Genomic DNA, 23,423 nt, shown 5'->3' on the forward strand with positions numbered 1-23,423 from the left:
ATGTAGTAAAAGGGCAGTTTACTAGAAATCCCAACAATACATTTTCAACTTTCAACATAAAACCACACTGATGCTGGCACAGATATATTATGATAACAAATCAACAATTCCCAAGGTGGAACAACCAGCTTAAGAAAGCGGTTAAAATACTCACTTGTATCTTAAAGGGACTTGTGATTTTGCTTCTGTTTGCTCTGTTAGTTTTATAATGACATTTCATGAGCTCGCTTTTCGAAAATACAATAAATTCTAATAGACATGGCCCATTCCTGCAGCTGTCGAGCACCGGTAATGACCCGTAAGAGCCAAAAAGTTCAATTTTAAAACAAATTTTAAAAATGTACCTTTCAGTAGTCCGATAGTCCATTAACTATTTTGGAGGGCTTCCCCTCCACCCTCTACTGTGAATATTTTCATTATTTAACACAAAAAAACCCGTGAACCTTCCAAGACCATAATCACTACACCTTGTGCTAAAACACGCCTTGGCTTTCAGCCTTAGAATTTATTAACCTGATATACAGTTATTTACTTCCGAAAGATAGTAGTATTTATAATTTCTATAAGTGCCTCAAAGCATCTTACAAATATTAATGCACTGAGCCTTACAACACTCCTGTGAAGCAGGTATTACCGTTCTACTTTACATAAGGGAAAACTGAGGAAGAGCAATGGTAAATTATTTGCCCAATGTCACAAAGGAAGGCTGTGACAGAGCTGGAAACAGACATCAGATATTCTGACTCTCATTGCGATCAACCACGAAATTCCTAGGAGTTTTTTCAAACTTTTTATTTCGGCTTTTAACACATTATAATGATTGGTACATTTGTTGTTTGCAGCCCTATCATAAGAAGAAACAGTGTGGCCTGTACCATACATATACGATTTGTGATTTAACGATCTCTAACACTTTCAACATTAAGTACTTGATCCTGTAGTCTGTGGTCAGACAAAACTTTATCGACTTCAGTGGAAGTTTTGCTTGAGCAAGGACTGAGCCTCATTAAACTTCTGAAAACAAAATTAGGGAAATTCATAGTTAGGGCTCTCGGGTCATCATTAACTCACCCAGTAGTGTCATGACAGCACAGCTCATGTGGACTGTGCAATCTTCTACATGTAACACCTAGACAACAGGTGATTGAAAGAAAAAAAAAACAGCCTTATACTTCTAAATTGTTTTTTGTTTGCATTACTGAGAACCCTAACTTTATGGGCCAGATCCTCGACTGGTCTGAATCAGCATAGCTCTCTTGTCTTTGATGGGATTCTGTCCATTTACATCAGCTGAGGATCTGGCCCTATATTTAAAAGAAGCATAAGGTCATATCAGAGGTGTCCTTGAGACTAGTTACCATATCAACACAGCCTTTACATTCCTTCCACTTTCAAGGTACAATCCTAAAGATATTAGTAGTTATAAGGATCTATTACCACTGATCTTACATGGATATTAAACAATTTTTTAACTTTATTCTAACTGTGTATCGATACCCTGAAATGGCTTCTTCCACACAGAACGGACACTATTGCAAACTGCACTCTGGAAAACAGTTGAGTAATTCAAAAACATATTAAATCAATTATAATTACAGTGTATTGCTATGATAATTAGAACATTGCCAGCTGCATATAACCCTACTCAGAAAAGAACAGCTGTTACATGGGTAATGGAAAAAAAGAATATTCAAGCATAAGGTTTATTTTCACTATGTCACAAACTGCTGTGTTATGAAGCCAGTTACTATCTTTCTCGCATCTCACAAAAGGCTGACATGAGAGGTCTCCTTTGATTTATGTTTCTTATAAACAGCTGTTGCTCTCATGATTTATACAATAAAACATTAACATACTCTACAGTGACGTCACACAAGATTAAGCCGCGGGTGAAAAACCCCAGATATGGTCTTTGCAATCAAAACGTTTAGCTGGTTCTTTTCTCATTAAGCTTTTGATGATGTTGCCAACTTAGGTTCAGATGCTGTCTATTCTGGGTCACCTTCTTCTTCAGCTGCCATTGTCGCCTGTCTCTGCAGCTCTTCCTCTGGATTCCCTGGAAGAATGCTGGAGACTGTCTGAAGAAGTGACTCAATCTGCTCTTCTGTTAGTCTTTCTTCACTTTCCTCTACCATCTGCAAATCCAAAACAACCTACTGTCATTGTAAAATCCACACTTCCTCCCTCACCTCCAGAGGCAAGATTTACCCAGTTAGGAGGTGCTGCATTAGCTGGACATTACACATTGTCTGAGCTCATTATGCAAACTTTTGCTTGTAAAAAATTGAATCCTAATGATAAAAATGTACTGCAGAATGATAGTTGCTCTATAGTTGATGGGAACTAGCTCTCCACTATAAGCCAGATTTGTCAGACCTCATCTTCTCCAAAAAGAAACTTATTTTTCTAAAACGTCACTTTCCATATGTCATCCCAGGGTACATTGGTATTTTTAAAGTAAAAAAGTGTTAAAAATGAGCCAGTTTTAAAGTTATAGTGTTATGAACATTTGGGAGACGTTTTCTTTTGGACACTTGTCTAAGACTTTGGGCTCCGGACCTCTCTAACATGACTCGGCATAACGTTGTCCAAAAGTGCCTGAGTGATTTAGGAGCCTAAAGTAAATAGGCTTTAAGCGCTTAAGTGCTTAGATAATTTTTGAAAAAGGAACTTAGGTGCTTTTGCAAATGTTGTCTTTGGTCTAGAGATTCCAAAATCCCTTCCCCCCCCCCCCACCAGTTAGCCTGCTGAGGAAAGGAATGCCTTTTAGGTTTTACTTGTTTGTTTTTTAGGGGCGTTATTTTTAAACATATAAATATAAACATTTTGGGTGGGATTTTTAAGGGTGCTCAGCACTGTCCTCTGCTCCAACTGAAATCAATGGGAATCTTTGCCATGCTTCAATGGGAACCGTTAGGCCAATGCTGAATGCTTTGCACGGTCCCACCTTTACCATTTTTCCTTTAATTCATAAAAACATTTTATTATTCATTCAACACAGTGCACTAGTAGAAAATATAGGGAGCTCTGCCATATGCTAAGGCACCATAAGTACTTAATTTTGAAACAGTTAGTTCTAAAGAAGTTTTATATATATAGTATATTAATTCTCTTGTATACATCCAACAACATATTATTACTTTAGAACACAACAAAGGGGGAATATAGTACAGGCAACGTGGCAGGGTGTAACTTGCATGGGTTGATAGCAAGTTTGGAGAAATATATGACAGGAAGAAAACAGCTACATCTCTTAACTATTCACTTCCAGACTGTCATACTTCTGATTTTTTTTCCTGAAGTAAAATTTCCATGGAAATTATAAATGATATTTTGGGGGTCATTCATATCTGTTGACATAGTAAGCTAAATCCATAAAGGGATTTAGGCACCTAATTGCCATTTTAGGAACCTAAATCCAAAATTAAGATCCTCAAAACTTTTTTCAATTTACTCTTCCTTGCTAAAGCACCTGAAAAGACTTGAATTCAAACAACTGACCTGTCATCCTATTACTAACAGTGCTGGAGAGAGAGACAGAGTGTAGTCTACCTGGTTGTGCATCATATTATAGTGTTATATTATCAATTAGTGAGTATTATTGTAGGGCCAGAGCCTATTGTGCTAAGCACTGTACAAACATGCAACGAAGAGACAGACCTGTTGCCTCTTGGCGAGTCAAAGCTAGTTAAGACTGAATGATTCATTTCTCAGTGCATTAATTGTCCAGAGTGTGGCTGCATTTGGTAAACTGTAGAGTTTAATCCTGCTGCAACTCCTCATGTGAATAGTCATGCTGACATTAATAGTTAGTAATACTTGAATAAGGAAATCTTGCAGGACCAGTTGATTCCAAACAGTGACTTAAGCATGCACCCTCATTCTTCTTTAGAAGTTCTTACATATTGGAATGGGACCAACAGATAAAGTCTTCATGTTTGGGATGGGCTGAGTGCTTGCTAGTAAGATCCGTGTTTCTGCAGAGATGGAGTATAACCAAAGAGCGCAAGGATCAAAAACATAAACTAGAAAATTAGATTTCCTCCCCCTGCAAAAAGAAACAGCAAGTGTAACGACATGAAATGTTTTATGCCGTTAGAAAACAGCAAAGTAACAAAATAAAGGAAAATGCAAAATATTAAGCATGAACGAGATACAGATAAAGAGACAAGTGGAAATGAGTCAAATAAAAACATCAAACCAGGGAAACAGAAGGAGATTCAGTGGCTTATTCTAAGTGCACCAGACTTGAGCACACGCTTCTGTTTTGCACACAGGCTCCTGATTTATAAGACAAAATGCTCCCTGATTACTGATTATAGTAGTCTCATAAGGAGACACTAACCTCACAGAAAAAACAATATAGAAGGAAAAACACAGAAGGAGGGAAAGAAACAAACATTTTAAGTACTAACATTTATAACTAAAGTTTCACAAACAAAGGAACAAATACCAAATCACTTGTGGATTATAAAGCAGTCCTACTAACCTCTATTCTGCAACTGGCTAAAGTTGTAAAAGCAACAAACTCTAAGCAGAAGGGCAAGCAAAACTTTAAGCTAGCGGAAAATAAAATACTTTTTTTTTGGTCAGTGAATTATATATAGTGTATTTATTGGCAGGACTGCACAATCCAAATGGAGATAGATCACCTCAGCAAATGATGCCATGTAGAGACTGTATGGCATAGTCAGCCAACGTTTCAATTGGACTGGACATTTTTAATGTTTATAATGTTCGCCTTGTTTATACTATGTTTGGAGATACAGGCGGGCTTTAAAAAAGCCTCATGTGACTAGTGGAAAACACCTGGCATTACAGTAACAGAAGGTACATGTTAAAAACCACTCTCCAATACAACCAGACAGGCAGGTGTCTCTCTCAAGGCTCAGAGCAAAGTGGAAGAAATGCAATAAATCATAGTGTCCATGCTACTGGTTCTAATAAATAATTCCAAAGATGCTGCTGCATTTCAGCACTCACCTTTTTGCTCCCCTAAAATCATTGTAAAATTTCTCTGTAGCAGCTGCTGTAGCATACGAGTTGCATTTATATATATTTGCATTTGAATATATGTTTCTTATTTCAGGAAAATGCAATTGGGTGGCTAACAAGATCAAATGTATTGCCATGCTGCAGTCAATCACACTTCCCATTTGACACAGACAAATACTTCAATTCAGTTATTATATTCCAATGTGATATGTTAATACTATGAGCAGCAGTCATGAGTTTTTTCTCCTTCTACTCAGCAATGGTCACTATGATAGGTTCAATGCAGGAGTCAGGAGAAACAATACTGTAAGTGAGCACTACTCTGTAATATGATTGGAGTGAAGTATTTTCTGCTGAAAAAGGGCTGTTTCCTTAGGCATTTGGCCACAAATATATATTGCAAATACTGGAGAATAAACAATACAAAGAACTTTAAAACACCCTGCACTGGTGAACAATTTTTGATGTGTGAAGAGAACAATCTGTGGGTTGCACACTATTGTTTTTCTGTAGATAATAGTTTCAAGACCATATTAAATGCAAAAATCAATAACAAAAAAGAGAAAGGTGCATTTTGGTACTTCGCAGAGGTACAATCACAATATACTTTTGTTCCAATGTAGGAGACACTTTAAGCAAGGAAATACCTGCAGTTTCCTCATATATAGAATAATTCCAAGATGTTCAGCACAAACATACTGATAAGACAGACCATAAGAAAAAGAAATACAGTAAAAGACTGAATGGCTGGATTCATCTCCTTGTGATAGGAAACTAGACGAGTATGCAAAATGCATTGTTGAGAACGTTAAATGTTTAAACCTTCCCGCCTTTTGCATTTTCCAGAAGAATAGGTGTTGTTATTCTCTGGTCAACAATAAATGGCAATCTGCCAGTTTGGTTGCATGGAGTGGATCCCATGAGGCAGTGAACTCGCAGGTGTGGAAGTCTAGTTTTAAAATATGCAAAATTAACACCTACTGCTCCAATGAGAGACAGATGTGGAACAATCTGTTCTTTAAGGAGAAGCTCCTCAATCTTCTAACACATCGTTGTTAAGCATTACATAAAGTTGGAACCCATGTCATGGTTAAATCAACATCACTGTCTCTTTCTTTCTTCCTCTGTGTGAGTCACTGAGCCATGTACAACATATGTTTAAGATTAAAGCTAGAGGTCAAGACAGCTGTACTGCATACAATGTTTTATCCAGTGGGAGAAGGATTAGAATTTCATGCTGCTTTTGTTGTTATCCTTTAAAAACTATCTCAGCACACAGTCTGGAGAAGGCAACTATAAACAAAGTGGAATGATTTATGGATGAGGAGGACAAACAAAAAAGACCTGAATTAAAACAAAAAAAAAGATACCTCGCCACAGAAAGATCCCTTTTAGATTAAATATAGTTACCCTGGTTTATATTTTGTGCTCTATTACAGGGCAGGAATTATACAGGAGAGAATAAAAAGACTTGAAGCCAAAAAACCCCCAAACAGTATTAAATATCCTTTTACATAAATTACTCAAAATAAATTGGGGAAATCACACACACACGCACACTTTTGGGGACATGGCTTGTTTTGTAATTAGTTCCAGAAGGTGCCTCTTTTTAAAATTGAATTAATTCACCAGCTTTTTGTGAAACTTATGGTTTAAAATGTTCAATATCAATTGCTTCAGATCTGTATCCAGGGGTGAGTCAAAGCTTTTAAGAAAAAAAAGTTCACAGCGCGATCAAGATCATTTGAGAGTTCATATTAATTTACTTGTATATTTTGCCTTTCAAATCCTCTACTCCAGCTAACAGACTTGCTTTCATGGAAACTTGTGTATACACAATTAGTGTCCTCCTGAAGTCAATGACAAAACTCCCAGTGGCTTCTGTTTTTATGTATTAAATTGCTTATAAATACATGGAGGTTCTACTTGCTTGAGGATGCTGTAACACTAAGTCTTGCCATTATATCAGTAAACAGCCATTCATTACATAGATCCCAAAGGCAACCATCACAAAAATGGCCTGTGACAGCCTAATATTTGTTACTCCACAAAAACTGACTAGTTTAAGAAAGAATCTATGTATATTTAAGTTTTCTGCTGACTTAATTGGACACAATGCCATGTGTATATATGAGCAATCCACTCACCTTAGCCTAATGTGACGCTGGAGAAACTTACACAGGTACATCAATAATTCACTCTATTGTCTAGTTTTGGATACAGTTTGGGGATGAATTTAAGATTAGTTGCCAACTGTAACATTACATTACCTCCTAAGAGTAATTTCTAATTATGTAACAGGTTGCTTTGGGTTACTTAAAGAATGGTTACATACCAAAATTGGTCAATCCGCGTTTAACTTGTTTTATTGCTGCAACACCTCAGTTTTAAGAGAGCAATTTTAACTTTTATATTGCTAAACCTTGAAAGAGTTGAGGTACAAATGATGTACCAGTGCAGTCACTTTACTCCAACTCAAGAGTCATATTTTGCTTACACCTGCCTCAAGGACCTGAAGCTGAAACTAATAGCTGGATATTGGAGCATAAACAGATACACTCTATGTGATGTGGATAGGCAAGATAATTAGTGACTGAGGGAGCAGTCAAAGACGAAGGATGTCTTGAAAGTTTACAATAAGATGAGTATATTTTAAGAAGAGAAGACAGAATATGAACTATGCTGAAACCTAATGAATTGTAAGTGCAATGCAGGAAGCTAACAGAAACAGAGAGAAATTCTAAAACATTTGAAGGCTCTACTACTTCACTTCTGAAAAGCTGCCCAACAAAACCAGTGAAGCCTTCATGCTCTTGCCTGCAGCTGCACAAAATGGAATTAACTCGTAGATAAACTTGACAATAGCAGTTAGAGTTGTGGCAACACCCATTTTTTTATGTTCTCTGTGCATATATATCTTCCTACTGTATTCTCCACTGCGTGCATCTGATGAAGTGAGTTTTAGCTCACAAAAGCTTATGCCCAAATAAATTTGCTAGTCTCTAAGGTGCAACAAGGACTCCTCATTCTTTTTGCAGTTCCTAAGGTACCATATCAGCTGCTTTCACTGCTAGAAATTCTAGTTCTTGGCCATCAAGGATCATGAGAAATATAGGATGCAGTCATACTAGCATCCACTTCTAACCCTTACCCTTTTGCAACAGAATACAATCCTGCTATTACACAATCAAGTCTCAGGATAAGATTGTGAACAGATGTTCTCCATGCAAGACAGCCGTATTAAAGGAACAGCATTGTTATAATAATCTCCTTATTAATACAGCATTTGTGTTCTTTACACGATGCTCTGGAGAACATTTAACCAATCTCTCCCTTTTTATCTGTAATATTCCTTTATCCAAAGGTTATGTTCCAGCAGACTGATAATGGATGACTTCCAACTGAAAGCTTCCCAGTGTACAGTTCTCATGCTACACAGTCACTTCAAAAGCACAGTGGCAGTCATTGCTAACTATTGTTCTCTCCCAAATTTTTGCCTTCCCTGTACCTTAGAAAAATAATGAAAAGGAATATACCACAGTAGTTTTCTAAATCAAAATTCAAATTCCAAAGTATTTGACTTTATGAAGCAACGGAAGAAACCCCCAGGTAAATGTATTCCAAGGACGTGAGATTATAGCTCCATTTAACAAGTCTGATGGCTATTTTCAATCTGAAACACTGACACACACACGAGAGTGAAGAGTTGCCCCTGCTCTGGGTTCTGAGAGGAAGAGGGGCAAGTCTTATAGAGAGGCCTCATAGGGGAAGCAGAGAGGAAAGAAAACAAATAATCAGAAAACATGAAATAAAGATGGGTACAGAAGTCTTATCAGTCAGTGACCCTGAGCAAAGAATTAATTCAATTGATTTTCAAGATTAAAGATGCATTAATATATGGATTTTAAGCAATTAGCAGAACTGTAACTTACCAGCTGTATCTCAACTGCAGTCATTGGCCTGTGGTTAAGCAACTGTAGCTTTTCTGCTCTGTTGAAAAGAAAAAAGAATTTTTTTATATAGGATTCTGAACAAATGAATGGTCAGATGCAAACACTTCCCTAATAACAGAATTATTTCCAGAGGTCATTTTCACTAGAGTTGATGCAAGGTCTCTGACCTTGGTTGTCATGATAATTCTGTAGATATCTTTGGCTCTCTACCCAAACTGGTATTTAGCAGACCAAGGTGGCAAAGCAGTTTCTATTACAATCCCTTGTTTCCACACATGCATAACTAACTGAAGCATTCATCTTTTGAGCTGGAATTTTCCATGCTTTGTCTCTGCCTCAAATAATTATTTATTAATAATACTTTGCACTCCTATAGCACCTTCCACCTGAGGATTTTAAAACACTTTACAAACATCAGTGAAATTAAGCCTCAACATGCATGAGAGGTAGGAAAGCACCACCAAGACACTGAACTTTATGATGAGTGGCTACTGAAAACCAAATTTCATCAGACATAGGATACTTCCAAGCCCAAGGGATCAGCCACTTAGCCAGGTCAATATATAAATCAGATCTTACCCAATAATCAACGCTGATGCCAATCATTTAGTAGCTAAAAACTGAAAGTTTAATAATCTAAAAGAAGAGTTATTGAATGGTTAATAGATCATATACATACAAGTGACTTTCAGTGTTCACAGATCAGGATCATAGCAGTGATGGAATGAACTGCTAGCCTGCAAAAGCCACTCTAGAATCGCACAAATAGGTTGGGGGTCATCAGTCCTTGTTTAGAGCTTTAGGAAATGAAGACAAAAAGGAGATGCTTCGGGTGTCTTTTTATATCCTCTGCCATGTGCTTGTGGAAAGTGACTGGCCAAAAATGGAGTCCAGGGTCACACACACACATCCTTACATAGCTGGCTGGATCACCAGGGTTGGCCATTGGCCCCTCGGTGTCTGAGGCATCCTCTGGGACAGATATCTGAGCGGGATACGTTTCTTCTATGGCCCACTGTTAGAGTGAAGTGTCCTTAATGGGCCATCAACATTCAGGAACAAACATATTTGAGGTACAAATACATAGCCAATATTCATTACTTTAGATGCAAAGATGATACAGGGATTTAATTATGATAATCGTATTATATAGGTAGTATCTTTTCCACTGACACCTTACATCATATACTTTGTAGAAGAGTTGTTGCAATTGTATAACAGCGGTAGCAGCAATGATACAAAAGGGTCATTTTCAGTCAAAAAGCATCACAAGCATTCTCCTTCTAAACCTTTCAGAAAACTGAAAGGTAAAAACGCTATGTGACTTATTCAAGATCACACATGAAGTCCATGACAGAAACAGAAAGAATTCATGTGTTCTGACTCCCAGGAAAATCTAGGTATTCTGACCACAAGTCCAGGATTCCTTCTGTGTTGTGTTAAATTAGTTTTGTTTTGATTTTAAGTATATATTTAGTGTTATAGTTACATTTTAAATTATTCAATTTCCATCCTTCTCTGCATACAAGGAAAAAAATAAAATTAATCAAACAATATTTAAGCACACACAAATCAAATAAAGGGTTAAATTCTGCCTCTAGTGAAGTTAATGGCAAACTCCCGCTGACTTCAATAGACAAGTATTGGGGGTAGCCATGTTAGCCTGTATCCACAAAAACAACAAGGAGTCCGGTGTCATTATATAATGCCTGCATCTGTAATTTTCACTCCATGCATCTGAAGAAGTGGGCTTTTTACCACCCACGAAAGCTTATGCCCAAATAAATCTGTTAGTCTTTAAGGTGCCACCGGACTTCTTGTTGACTTCAATAAAGCATACACCCATAAAGCTAACTATACCTTGGATTCACTCTGCATAATTCTACTCATTAATTTAAAATTAAATACAATACAAATATAAATTTTTAAAAAATTACAATTGTTTTTCCCTTTAAGAGCTTTATTACTAAAGTGGAAAGAATGGAAGAAAATATATTTCAGTATTTATTTTACATCCTAGTGAAATATATATCCTCCCCAACAGCTAAGCCCCAAGGTGCTGTCACATGCCAGTATGTTTATCTCACTGCTCTCAAAAGCTACATTTTAACATTCTGGTCCTATTGACTAGGTCATGACATCAAAGTAACAGTGATCTCAGCAGGCCTTAATGATTTAGGGGAGACTCACACAGCTATATCACACTGCTAGAGATAGAACTGGTATGACTTGTGAGGGAATCTAGAGCAGTAATAAACGCAGCTTATAATAAAAAGTCAGTAATTGTAATTTAGTAAGTTTAGATACAATGAAAAAGAGAGTTAAAATACAATTTTTACCTCCCCTTCTGAATAAAAGTTCAAGAACTATTTTAAAATTAGAGGAATCGCCTTTCTTTATTGCAATCTGTACTTGCCCAACGTCTCTTTATTGTTGTTATTATTATTAATTAGTAAATTAGAATAAAGAAGAATCCATTAATATTTATGGTTTTACTAGTTTGCCATCTAGTAGTAAGCTCCCATTTTAAAAGGACTAAAGCTTCTTTCCAGGTTATTTAATAGAATTCCAAAGAACATTTAAATGTATATTTATAGCAACTCCAAATAGCTTCTCATCAGTTTCTCAGATCTGGAGGAGGTTTCAAGAAAGAGGAAACCTCACATTCTTCAAGAGGAAAAAGATGCCAAAACTCACAGAACTGTGCTCAGATGTCTGGGCCCTTCCAACCAGCTGGTCATTATCTGCATGCCTAAGCCCTCCAGATACTAGGGATGTAAAATATTAAATGATTAAATGGTTGACCAATAAGTATTAGTCTTACTGTGAACCCTCCTTTGTTCACCCACCTCCTTCCGGGTTATGATCACCTAGTAGAAGTCCTTGCTGGATGCTGGGGCAGAGGTGCCATTTTTGGGACACTGGAAAGAGGTGATTATGGCAACCAGGAAAGGGTGGGCATCATAAGAGGTCACTGGGAGGCTATCCCCCTCTTAAAGGGACTGGGTCCATATTAACGCTCTAGCACAATGGGGTCTTCAGCCCAGTGATGAGGAGGGTCCTGCACACCCCTTTGTTGGTAAAAACAGTCCCTCCAGCCCTGGTGACCTGAGGGGTGACCTCAGTGGAAGGATACCACTCACTAGGCCAAAAAACACCTGGCAGTGCAGGGAAGCAGGACGAGCAAAGAGCCAGTCCAGGGGATTTGCGGGGGAGGGTGTCACCAGCCAGGCAGGGGGAGCACGTTTAGGCCATGGGGGGAGGGCAGAGGCGGCAGGCCCTGCCGGGGAGTAAAGTAGTCCCTGGCCTCTGCCTGTGCCACTGGACAGCGCGCTAGTTGGTGCTGTGGTTTCAGCTGATAAGGGAAGGGAAGGGAAACTGCCGCTGGGGTGGCACAGAGCGTCTGCGGAGGCCGCATCAGGACAAGTTAAGCAGCTGGGACTTCTTTCCCTTTTTTGGGTATTGACAATGCCAGGGGGTGCTGGGACCCCTCAACTGCCCCAGGCTCTCCTGGCTAGACCTGTTGTGTCACCTCCAGTATGAGTTCAGCTGCCCTTCCCCGTCTTTCCTGGGCAAAGAGGGAGGGGAGACGCACCATCCTAGGCACTGCGAGGCCTGAATCAGTTAACCAGTTAACCGATTAACCAGTATAGTTTTAATAGTTTAAACGGGCACTTTTTTAAATGATATTTACATCCCCACCAGATACCATTTCAGTTTTAAATGGTCCTCGGACACAGTCCCAGATTTCCAAGGCTGACAAACACCTTACAATATTTAAGACACTTCAATGCCTTATCACTTAGGTATGTGCCCTCGTAACCATTCAACAGCCAAGGTATTTACATGAGAAAACAGTGCCAAGTGAAGAGCTGCTCTGGTTTGTGTGCGTGTGCGAAAGAGTGAATTTAATACTCAAGAAAGGAGCTTGAATGACAGCCCTGGAGACTGCAGAACACAGAACATACACAGTATAAGCAGCAGTAGTACAAACGTTTCCAGGCTGCTCCACCAATCTTTATGTCTCTACTCTGACCTGAAGGAGAAATCCCACATTACCAAAGACAGGATGACCTGACATGTCTTTACCATCTCTGATGTCCATGATTCTATGAACAGAGTATTCCCATGAGAGAGAACACGGCTCATTCAAATCTGAACCACGCTGGTGAGGCTGAAACACTGGTGATAAGTATGTGTGGTGATTTTTGTGATGTGGATGCACACCCATTAAGAACTCAGACTACTTTATTTCACAGGAGCCTCCAAAGAGATTCATTTCAAATCTGGCCAAAAACAATGTCCTAAAGGAGAAAGACTCTATCTTATCTTACCTAATTTCCCGAGCCATTCAGTTACCATTTTTATAAAAGCACTGGAAACTGTTCTAAAATAAGTCTCAACTTTAATACATTCACAATACAGTTTTTAATAATAATAAGCCTGTGAAATACTTTATATTTAACTATACAAAAAACTCTACATTTGAATTCAGCACTTGCCATGACAGCATGGTCATGGATGCATCCCTTAAAGTACAACTACCAAGATTTGTTCTTCAGAGGAAAGGTACATATTTGCTAAAAGAAACTGAGTTTTCAAAGTGTTTTTAGAAATGCCTGTTATTGTTTCATTACCTATACAGTGGTGGTGCATATCTTATAATGTTTTACAAAACAGGTAGAATCATAATCCCCATATTACAGATGGGAAAATTGAGGCACAGAATGACTAATTGGCAAGGGTTCTTTTGTATGCTTCGTGTTTGAAGATTTGAAGAAAAAACAAAGATACCATCTCCCTTGAAATAGAGATCAGTTAGTGTCCCTAGCCAGTGGAAAAGGCCTGTCCTTTCTTGGCAGTGTCTACACAGGGGTGAAGAAGAGAAAGCTCCTTGCTCCATGTCCTCCCATGCAGGGTTTGCCACAATCTAACCCAATGTATCTAACCCAGTTTGTCCACTGCAGCAACTACATACTCTCTCTTCTGTCAGAATAATTGTTCAGGGTTTTTTCTTCCCATCAATAATCCTTTCTGCAGCACAGCATTTAGCCTCTTTAATTCTGAAGTAGGATTGACTGTGCAAGAAGAAAATGATGGTTTACAAAAGACATGCAGGAGTCAGTATTAGACTCATTTCCTATATACATTAGCTTTGCTTTGGTTTTGGAGAGTCAAGGATAAGAGTCCAATATGCTTCTAGTCTCTGGGAACTCTGAATATAGCTCCACTGTTTTTCCATATTAGCCATTTATGAAGATTTCTCTATCAATAATCCCAAGCTTGTTTACAACAATACAGTGTCTGTTAAGAGTGTAGCTGGATTTGGAACTGAGCTGAGGTCACACTGCTGGCTGCTTTCTGTCTAAAGTATTTATTACTGTTGGAGTTCATTGCTATTGTGTGCAGCTGAAGACACAAGCATGTAAGAATGAATGCTGATTAAAGATACCAGCATAAAATGTTCTAATGCTACAATTAGAACAGAAGGAAAAAACCTACACTCGTAAAATAATATTATAAAAAAAGCAAAACAAAAAAACCCAAACCACTTCACCCCATATAAAAAAAGATGTCCTGGCTTGCTTGGGGAAAGGGTGCTAATCAGTGTCTTCAACTGGCACTGGATTAGGCCATGGTTCACCTGAGTAATCACATAAGATGAATTTTTCCTAGAGCTGGGAAGCAGTATGGATGGTCCAGTGGTTTGAGCACAGGACTGAGAGATGGGCGATACCAAGTTATAATCCTGGCTTTCAGTTTGGCTTGCTATGTGGCTTTGGCAAGCCACAACTTCTCTGTGGCTTGGTTTCCAGAGCTGTAAAATGGGGATAACAATGGCCTCCCTCACAGAAGGGCTGTAGAGATTCATAGTTGTAAAGTAGGGCTGTAGAGATTCATAGTTGTAAAGTACTTTGAGAAAGAAACGCTCTATGTACCAGATAAAATAATATTAAATGACAACAGTCTAACTGCCAGTTCCTCACACTACACACTCAGACTATGGTTAGACCTGAGCCTTTTTAGCTGTCTCCCCTGCCCCTACCATTGCTGCAAGATGCATGTCATTCAGTCCCTCCAGGTGACCCCAATCACCTCTATCAAGAAAAAAATCCTTGACTAAATAAAGGGAAAAAACTGTTCATTCCTAAACAATGGCTCTTGTTCTTGTTTTTCAGATTGGAAGGAGCAGATGTCCTTGGATTTTGACCCTCGCTGCACTCAACTTCAAAACAAGTTTGAAAAATGTGTTTAAACAAATGTCTAGCTAGAACCAATTCTAACAAAATACTGGCTAGCCATAGGGTTGTAGGTTAGAACATTTAAATATATGCATTATTTGTAACATGGTCTGGTCGCATACATATTGGTCAATCCAGTTATGTTTGGAGCTGGTTTAGAATGATGAACCCATGTTTCAACATGGTTTCTTAACTCGGTTTGAGACCCAGTTTGGTTGGATGCCTGCCTTGAGGTGGGAGAGCTAGTTGCCACTGTTGCATTTAAAGCATCTTTTAGCTTTTGAACAAGTTTTATTCTAGAAAGTAAAGTTATAATAAAAGGGGCAAGGAACTTAATACAAAAAAAATAACAGCTGGGATCAGGTGAGTAAGCAAGATGTCAAGGTTTTCATTGCAAATATATATTACTGAAAAATACCCAGGTTTAATAATCTAATTTATAGCATCTAGCCAAAAAAAAGTCACTAACCAAGTTGTAGCCTGCACTGAACAGAATGGAGTGACGATATATTTTATGAAAACTAAACAAAATGGTGAATCAAAATATTACCAGAAAGCAGCAGCTGTTTTGGAAAATCACTTTTGCTCTGCAAGTAAAAACTCTAATCAAGAGGAAAATTGGATTTTGACAAACCATCCTTAGCATGTCGGTTTTCCAACTAACAATCATATATGTAACATTTAGAATTATTTATTCCCCCAAACAATGCCGAGCAATAGGTTCCATCTCCTCGTACCTGACAGGAAATAATAACGATATTTAAAAAATATAGCTGTTTGAAGAAAATTCTGTGAAAAACAAAAATCCCTCATCACTTCTTCCCAGAGGTACCATAATTCATTATGGAAAAGAAAAACCTGGTAGGGTTTTTCTCACTTTGTACTAAATAATTATTACTATAGAGAACATAATCATAATAGTTTGTTTGTTTTTTCCCAATTATGCCTTGAATATTGGTCACATAACCAAAGCTATATCATCCCAAATATTAAAGATGTTATAATTTCCGTCTTATTTCTCTAGATTCTTCTAGAACAATTGTAAAAGACACAGATCTCCAGTTAACAATACCGAGTTATTGGCAGAACAGGCAACAATAAAAACAACTATAGACAAATGTACATCATAACTAGAACCATCTAATGTGATCATTAAGCAGAAATATTCCTTGAGACAAGGAATATAGGTTCCAAGAGTGTAAAGCAAGGTCATCTCTCAAAGTGTGTTTTGACTTAAATATCATCAACAGAAAACATAACAACCTATAATGTAGTTTTTTAGAAGGCTTATCAGCAATACAATATAATCTCAATGAGAAATGCTTCAACAAAAGATGAAATCGTACCGACTGTTCTCAGTTTCCAAAATTTATGTGCAGAAAAATGAGGGGATAATTTACAAGAAGAAAGTAGCAAGTCATTAAAATGTTTTATCTTGGCAATTTCACTGAGCTTTTGATCACAGTGCTCCCTTGCAGAAAAATGACTAAGTGCATCAAAAAAGCATTAGCAGCAGGGTACAAAAATAAAAAAGCTACATGAATCGTTTGTATGTTTTTTTAATCCTAAAATGCCTGAAAAGGTCCTAGCAGGTTATAAACTGAAAATACTAATTTATACTGAAAAAAATTAGAAGCCTCAGGCATGAGTTTTAATGTCTTTCAAACACGGGTATTTAAGACTGCAAACAATGCATTTGAAAAAAAATATACAGTGCTTCAACTGGAGAAACAAAGGAAACTATGAAAGTTCCAAAGGGAGCTATATGAATACTGGTAACTAGTCATCTATTTACTGATTGACCTAAATACTGTTCTGACCATGAGAATTGTAGGTTATCTTCTGCTGGTAAATCATTTTGAGATAATGGTTGGGTTGATCATAAAACTAGGCTGTGTGAGTATGTTGATATTAGTATGAATATTTATTCCCATGGTTATTTTTCATCCAGCAACCTACAACAAGGATATGTTGTCTTATATTTGTTTAGGAAATATCTAGAGGCAGGGATTTGTTAACAAATAATCAGCATGCACATCAGTGGAATAAATATAGCTGCATCTATTGCCTGGGAGGTCCACGTTAGCAGTACCCTCTCCTGTTTGCACAGATGTACTCTAAGGGTATGTCTACACTACAGCTGCTTCTGCAACTCAGCTACAGCATTGCAGCTGTGCTGCTGGAGTGTAAACACTTCCTACATTGACAGAAGGAGTTTTTCCATTGATGTAGGTAATCCACTTCTTTGAGAGGAGGTAACTAGGTCTGCATATGCACCAGAAGTTAGGTTGGCCTAACTATAGTGCTCAGGGGGCAAAATTTTTCACAGTCTGAGTGACAAAGATAGGTGGACCTAAGATTTAGGTGTAGACCAGCCTAAGCGTGGGCTGTAAGAACACCACATGGGGATGTAAACATGGAAGCTCCTCTTTCCTCTGTATAAACAGCAAGCCCTGGACCTCCCTTTCCCCAAAGGAGAACTCTCCTCTTCTCTTGCATGCTGCTGGAGGGGAAGGGGAGATAGAAAAAAAATTCATGTATGCAATGGCGGAACAAGAAGCCATGTCCTATGACACTAGCAACAGGTAGGCTACCCCCTACTCACTATATATGCCAGGATTGAACAGCCACTGTGTTGTATTACAGCAAAGAGCTCAGAAACTGATTTGCTCCCGTCTAAGCCAATGTCAAAAAACTCTCACAGATGTCAATCACATAGGATCATGCCCTACAAGTGTAGGTAGGGTTCCTTGCTAGCATATAAACATATGCACACATGCAGAACCACATTATAAACTCCACCAAAAATAATCTTCACAAGAGGCCAATGTTGCTAGTCTCAGTATGAACCCACAATTAATGCTGCCTTTGCACAAACATGAATACACAGCAAAGAATTTAGGGTCTGAGTTGACCTCATGGTTAGTTATACCAGAAAAATGCCAGGAACTTTGGAATTCAGGTAAACCCATCTTTAACTTGCTATGGCATACCTAGTTTAGGCAGCACATGCCCTAACTAAGATATCTAATTAACAGCACACTGTTGCAATGCCTCTGCATATTTAAGTCGTATTGTGGATGCTACAATAACAAATACAAATAATTAAGTATTATGGTGAAAATTAAGGTGGGAGCACCAACTTTGATTAGCAACCCAAATAAATTTTGTACATTTACTCTTTTAACCAAGTCCTTGTAATCAAACGTTAACATTAATATAGATATTTTAAGTAGTGAGACTCTCTAGGTTGTCCTTTTCAAGTTCTATACATTCTCATGGGAAAAAAGTCTAGTACAAGTGCTGTACAGCAGGTCTGAGCTCTGGTAGTCTCCTCTTGCAACAAAGGTGGAAATCTGCACAAGTGGGAAGAGTAGCCTCTCTTTGCCAAGATCCACCATTCAGAGCTAAAAATCATAATTTCCTCCTTCTGCATAGAAGCAGATCTATACTTAAGGAACATAATTTTTCTAGCTGCTAGAAGAAAACTCATATTGTAGCATATGCTACCACTACTTTATATTTTATCACATGCTTCAAACACATAGGGTTAAATCCGATCGTCCTAATTCAGCCAAGACTCCCCACTAGGCCTCTGGCTGGAATCAAGATTACAGGAATTGCTCTGTAGATAATACGCCCAATTATGATTGCACTGAAGCGTGGGAAGTACAATGGATATTTTTCAGGAAGCCAGAAAACTATGCTGTTATTTAAGTGGTACCATTTTGTCTTCCAAGAAATGTTTTCATTCTGAAAACTCTGGAGGAGACAGCAGAGACAAAACATGCAGCCCACCCTTAAATATTTTAAGGGCTTTGCTTTGTTATAATTTTTGTCAATGACAGTGGAACAGTAAAATCAGGATAAAATGCATTTTAAAGTGCTACTGATGTTCAGATCCAAATTTCTTTGGATTTGTCGATTTAAAAACTAAAAGGACAATGTCTGGGTCCTAACTGTAATATACTTTCAAATATTTAGGTCCACCTGATATCTAAAAATTGATTCTCCCAAAATAAAAATTACATAATACGGGCAAGAAAAAGTGAGAGAATAGTCAATTTCAATTTAAACTCACTTACAAACCATAAGACTGATACCTGCTCTTTTAAATGAAGTGGTAGTAACAACCACACAGAAAAATATCAGATCCTTCTACAGAGAACTAGGCCTGGAAAATTAATCTAGAGGGACGCACAGTATCTTCCCCTTGTTGCCTAATTGCAGGGTATTAATAATATTGTTTATTTTAATAAAGGTTATAGGCTCGCCAACTGATCTGATCAGAACTTAATAAGGTTCTTGTCCCAGAATCAGGCTACACAGGGACCCTCGAGATGTATGACAAGGACATTCATGCTGGGAACAAAATACAATAAAAGATGACTTTTATTGACATAAATGGAATAGTAATCAAATGGAAAAGTAATCAATCAGAATTAAAACAGAAATAATACTGTTCTGTCTTGGAGGTACACGTGATATCATTTACTATAAAACTTCCTAGGTTAACATACTCACTCCCTTCCTTGATAGCCTGGTAGTAAGAGGCAAAGGACTAGCTTCGACTGGGGCATGTCAAAAAGAGTCTGATGGTCCAGGTTCCTCAATTCTCAGGTGGAAGATGAAAAACTTAGGAGAAGCTAGAAAGCTCTAGAAAGACCTAAGAAAAACTAACCTAAAACCTAACTAAACATGGTGGTTTGCCCCTTTTATAGCACCTGAGCACTATGCACCCACCTTCTATGTCCAAATTTAATTTCCTCACCCATATGCTATAGGGTACACTTACTCTATAGGCTGGCATATTCATATGTATTAATGTCAATTAGCTCATGCTCACATGGGCTATTTCTGGCCTGAACCGGTGGTGGTTATTTCCATGTTCTTTGTGGTGTACCCATTAAGTGTATAGAGGGCAATCGGTAGGCCACTTATCTATGTCAGAGGTCACAAACACATGTATGCTAATTTGCTTTAGCTCATCATCTATGCTAAAGGTCACAAACATATGTATGCTAACCTGCTTCAGCTCATAATGGATGTGGCCTGTAGGTTCCTTGAGTTACTGCCAAAATACTCTAATACAAAGCTATAAATCTATTATAATAAACAATAAACCCATAAGAAAGGAAATAACACAGCAAGCAAGCAGGCTAGACCTTATATTTGCAAATACAACACTGCTGGATTTGCTAACGAATTAATTAAAGCACAAGACCTCAACTAGGTAGTTATATAATTTACTGGGATGTTAGCTTATAGCTTTTTTACTTTTAAATTCTCTGTTCCAAGCCTCGAATTTCATCCAAATGCTGCTGAGGCCCAAGTATGGCTACATCTCATGTCAGACAGTATCAGTGAGTTAGGTATTTGCATGGCTTTGAAACTGCCTGTTAGCAAGCCAGTTGGTTGAAAGCACTAAAAACTAGAGGTTTTAAATTGTTTTAGCATACAACAATTTGTCTTAAAGAGGACTGAAAAATAAATTCACAGGGGCCCCTAAACGCCCAAGAAGTGTGTTCTGGAAAATGCATGAACATCACTGAACACAGCAGTAATAATGAGAAATTGAGATCAGACCAGACCACTGATCCCGCAAAGCCACTCTGAGGAATAAGAAAAGACTTGTGGCAGTTATTTTAAAGCTCTAACTTGCAAGTGTGGCCAACGCCTGAGCTAACAAATCCATCTATAATTCTGCTATATAACAGCTCCCCCTAGTGTTCAAAAGGTGCAATAAAATGGAAAAAGGGTTTCTCATTCTCACATAGTTCTACAGAGTTGCATACCTTAGTTCTTCCTGTGCCACCGACATATCTGACAGCACAGTTCCTCCACGGACTAAGTCACTTGCCAGTTACAGTACTTTTTCCCTGGTGATCCCAGCACATCCAAGATCCTCCTGTCACTGTCTTCTGCCAGTTCTTCTTTGTCCTTTCTCACTTTCTCTTTCCTCCCTCGAATGCCCAGCTGAATGTTTTGCTTTGTGTGTCTCCCATCTTCCATAGGATGTACCTCTCCCAGCCATCTGAGCCTTCTTGCTTTAATGAGATTTTCGAACATGTCCTGCTCTGTCAGCTCCCTTCCTCCCACATTTGTTATTTTATTATTCTATGAAATGTATTGTCTCTTCCATAGCCATCTATGATGGGAAGCCTCCGATCTCTGTCATTGGCCAAGTCTCTGCTCCATACAGTAGCATGCTCAGTACAATCACATGGTAGCATCTTGTCTTTAGTTTGATGGAGAAACCTCTGTTTGACCAGATGTTGTTCATCCTTTCAAAACACGGTGTTTGCTTTTCCTCATCTTGTATAAATATGTTTATCAAAGACACCTTCAATCATCACACTGCCCAGACAGCAGAATTCTTTTTACCTGTTTAATTTCTTTTCCACCCACATACACTTTTGCATCTATTGTCCAGTTTCTTACCTTCATAATCTTGATTTTCTCCGCATTTATTTTCGATCCCATTTTTGTTGCTTCCTATTCTACCTCTGAAGTAAGAGCAATTATTCTTGTTCCATATGATACTTAGTAAAGCAATAACGTCGGCAAAGTCAAGATCATTTAACTCATCTCCTCTAACTCATTTTACACCATCCACAATGCATTGTGTTTGTTTCATCACCCAATTTATTGCTAATGCAATGAGGACTGGTGGTAACTCACACCCTCATCTAACTCTAGTCACAATATCAAACTAGTGACCTTGTATTTCAGCACAGGGAGAAATGTACAGTATATAATTCAGTGACACTTGCTGCCTACACAAGAAAATGACTGTCATAGGGATTTCAGGAAAAACTCTCTCACTTCAGTGTCAGCTCTTTATAGTAAAGACTCTTCTCATACACACTGATACTTCAGGTATCAGAGGGATAGCCGTGTTAGTCTGGATCTGTAAAAGTAGCAAAGAATCCTATGGCACCTTATAGACTAACAGACATTTTGGAGCATGAGCTTTCGTGGATGAATACCCACTTCGTTGGATGCATGTAGTGGAAATTTCCAGGGGCAGGTATATATATGCAGGCAAGAAGCAAGCCAGAGATAATGAGGTTAGTTCAATCAGGGAGGATGAGGCCCTCTTCTAGCAGCTGATTTTTTACCGTTAGTCCATTTGGTATGATGTCCATTCGTTTCCATTTGGAAAGGAAGATGATACCTGTCTGTATTTGTGCAAGTTTCTTCATGAGGTTGATGGATTTCCACTCCATACGGCTAAACGCAGTGCCTTGCACGGTGTCAAGTATCAGAGGGGTAGCTGTGTTAGTCTGGATCTGTAGATGCAGCCAAGAGTCCTGTGGCACCTTATAGACTAACAGACCTTTTGGAGCATGAACTTTCGTGGGTGAATACTCACTTCGTCGGATGCATGTAGTGGAAATTTCTAGAGGCAGGTATATATATGCATCTTCCTTTCCAAATGCAAACGTATGGACATCATACCAAATGGACTAAAGTAAAAAATCAGCTGCTAGAAGAGGGCTTCATCCTCCCTGATTGAACTAATATCGTTATCTCTAGCCTGCTTCTTGCTTGCATATATATACCTGCCCCTGGAAATTTCCACTACATGCATCCGACGAAGTGGGTATTCACCCACGAGAGCTCATGCTCCAAAACATCTGTTAATCTATAAGGTGCCACAGGACTCTTTGCTGCTTCTACTGATACTTCAGTGTCAGACCTGGAAGGGATTAGGAGATCTTGTTTGAATGCTTGAAGGTGAAACTGTCCTCCTAGATTATATAATCTGCTCAGAAATCCCTAGAGTGCTTTCAGTTTTGTTGCATGAATGTGATTTACAGGATCTATGTAAAGTACTGCACTGTGGGACACAATGCTGGCATACTATCTGGGCAATTAATGTTGACTACAGTTGAAATGAATGAAAACAGCAAAAGCAAAAGTGACAGTATTGATGTTAAAGTCAGGTGGCTTCTCAGTACTAGTCCCTCGACGTCAAACACTGAGGGCTGGTCCACACTACGGGGGGGAAATCGATCTTAGATACGCAACTTCAGCTACGTGAATAACGTAGCTGAAGTCGAATATCTAAGATCGGATTACTCACCCGTCCACACCACGCGGGATCGATGTTCACGGCTCTCCGTGTCGATTCCGGAACTCCATTGGGGTTGATGGAGTTCCGGAATCGATATAAGCGCGCTCGGGGATCGATATATCGCATCTAGATTAGACACGATATATCGATCCC

The 23,423-nt window shown here is 38.4% G+C and overlaps 1 protein-coding gene across 1 annotated transcript in view; it reads right to left on the bottom strand.

Moving 5' to 3' along the window:
- Nucleotides 1-776: 776 nt before the first annotated feature.
- CRCP (CGRP receptor component) overlaps nucleotides 777-23,423 on the bottom strand; it is a 39,426-nt gene continuing 16,779 nt past the window's right edge. The window contains exons 5-6 of the mRNA XM_030536671.1: nucleotides 8,928-8,985; nucleotides 777-2,135 (exon numbers count right to left, since the gene is read on the bottom strand). Of these exons, the coding sequence (XP_030392531.1) occupies nucleotides 1,989-2,135; nucleotides 8,928-8,985 (205 nt within the window). The 3' untranslated portion in view covers nucleotides 777-1,988. The remainder of the gene's footprint in view (nucleotides 2,136-8,927; nucleotides 8,986-23,423) is intronic.

The sequence above is a fragment of the Gopherus evgoodei genome, chromosome 17, assembly GCF_007399415.2.
Source record: "Gopherus evgoodei ecotype Sinaloan lineage chromosome 17, rGopEvg1_v1.p, whole genome shotgun sequence".
Taxonomy (NCBI): Eukaryota; Metazoa; Chordata; order Testudines; family Testudinidae; genus Gopherus; species Gopherus evgoodei.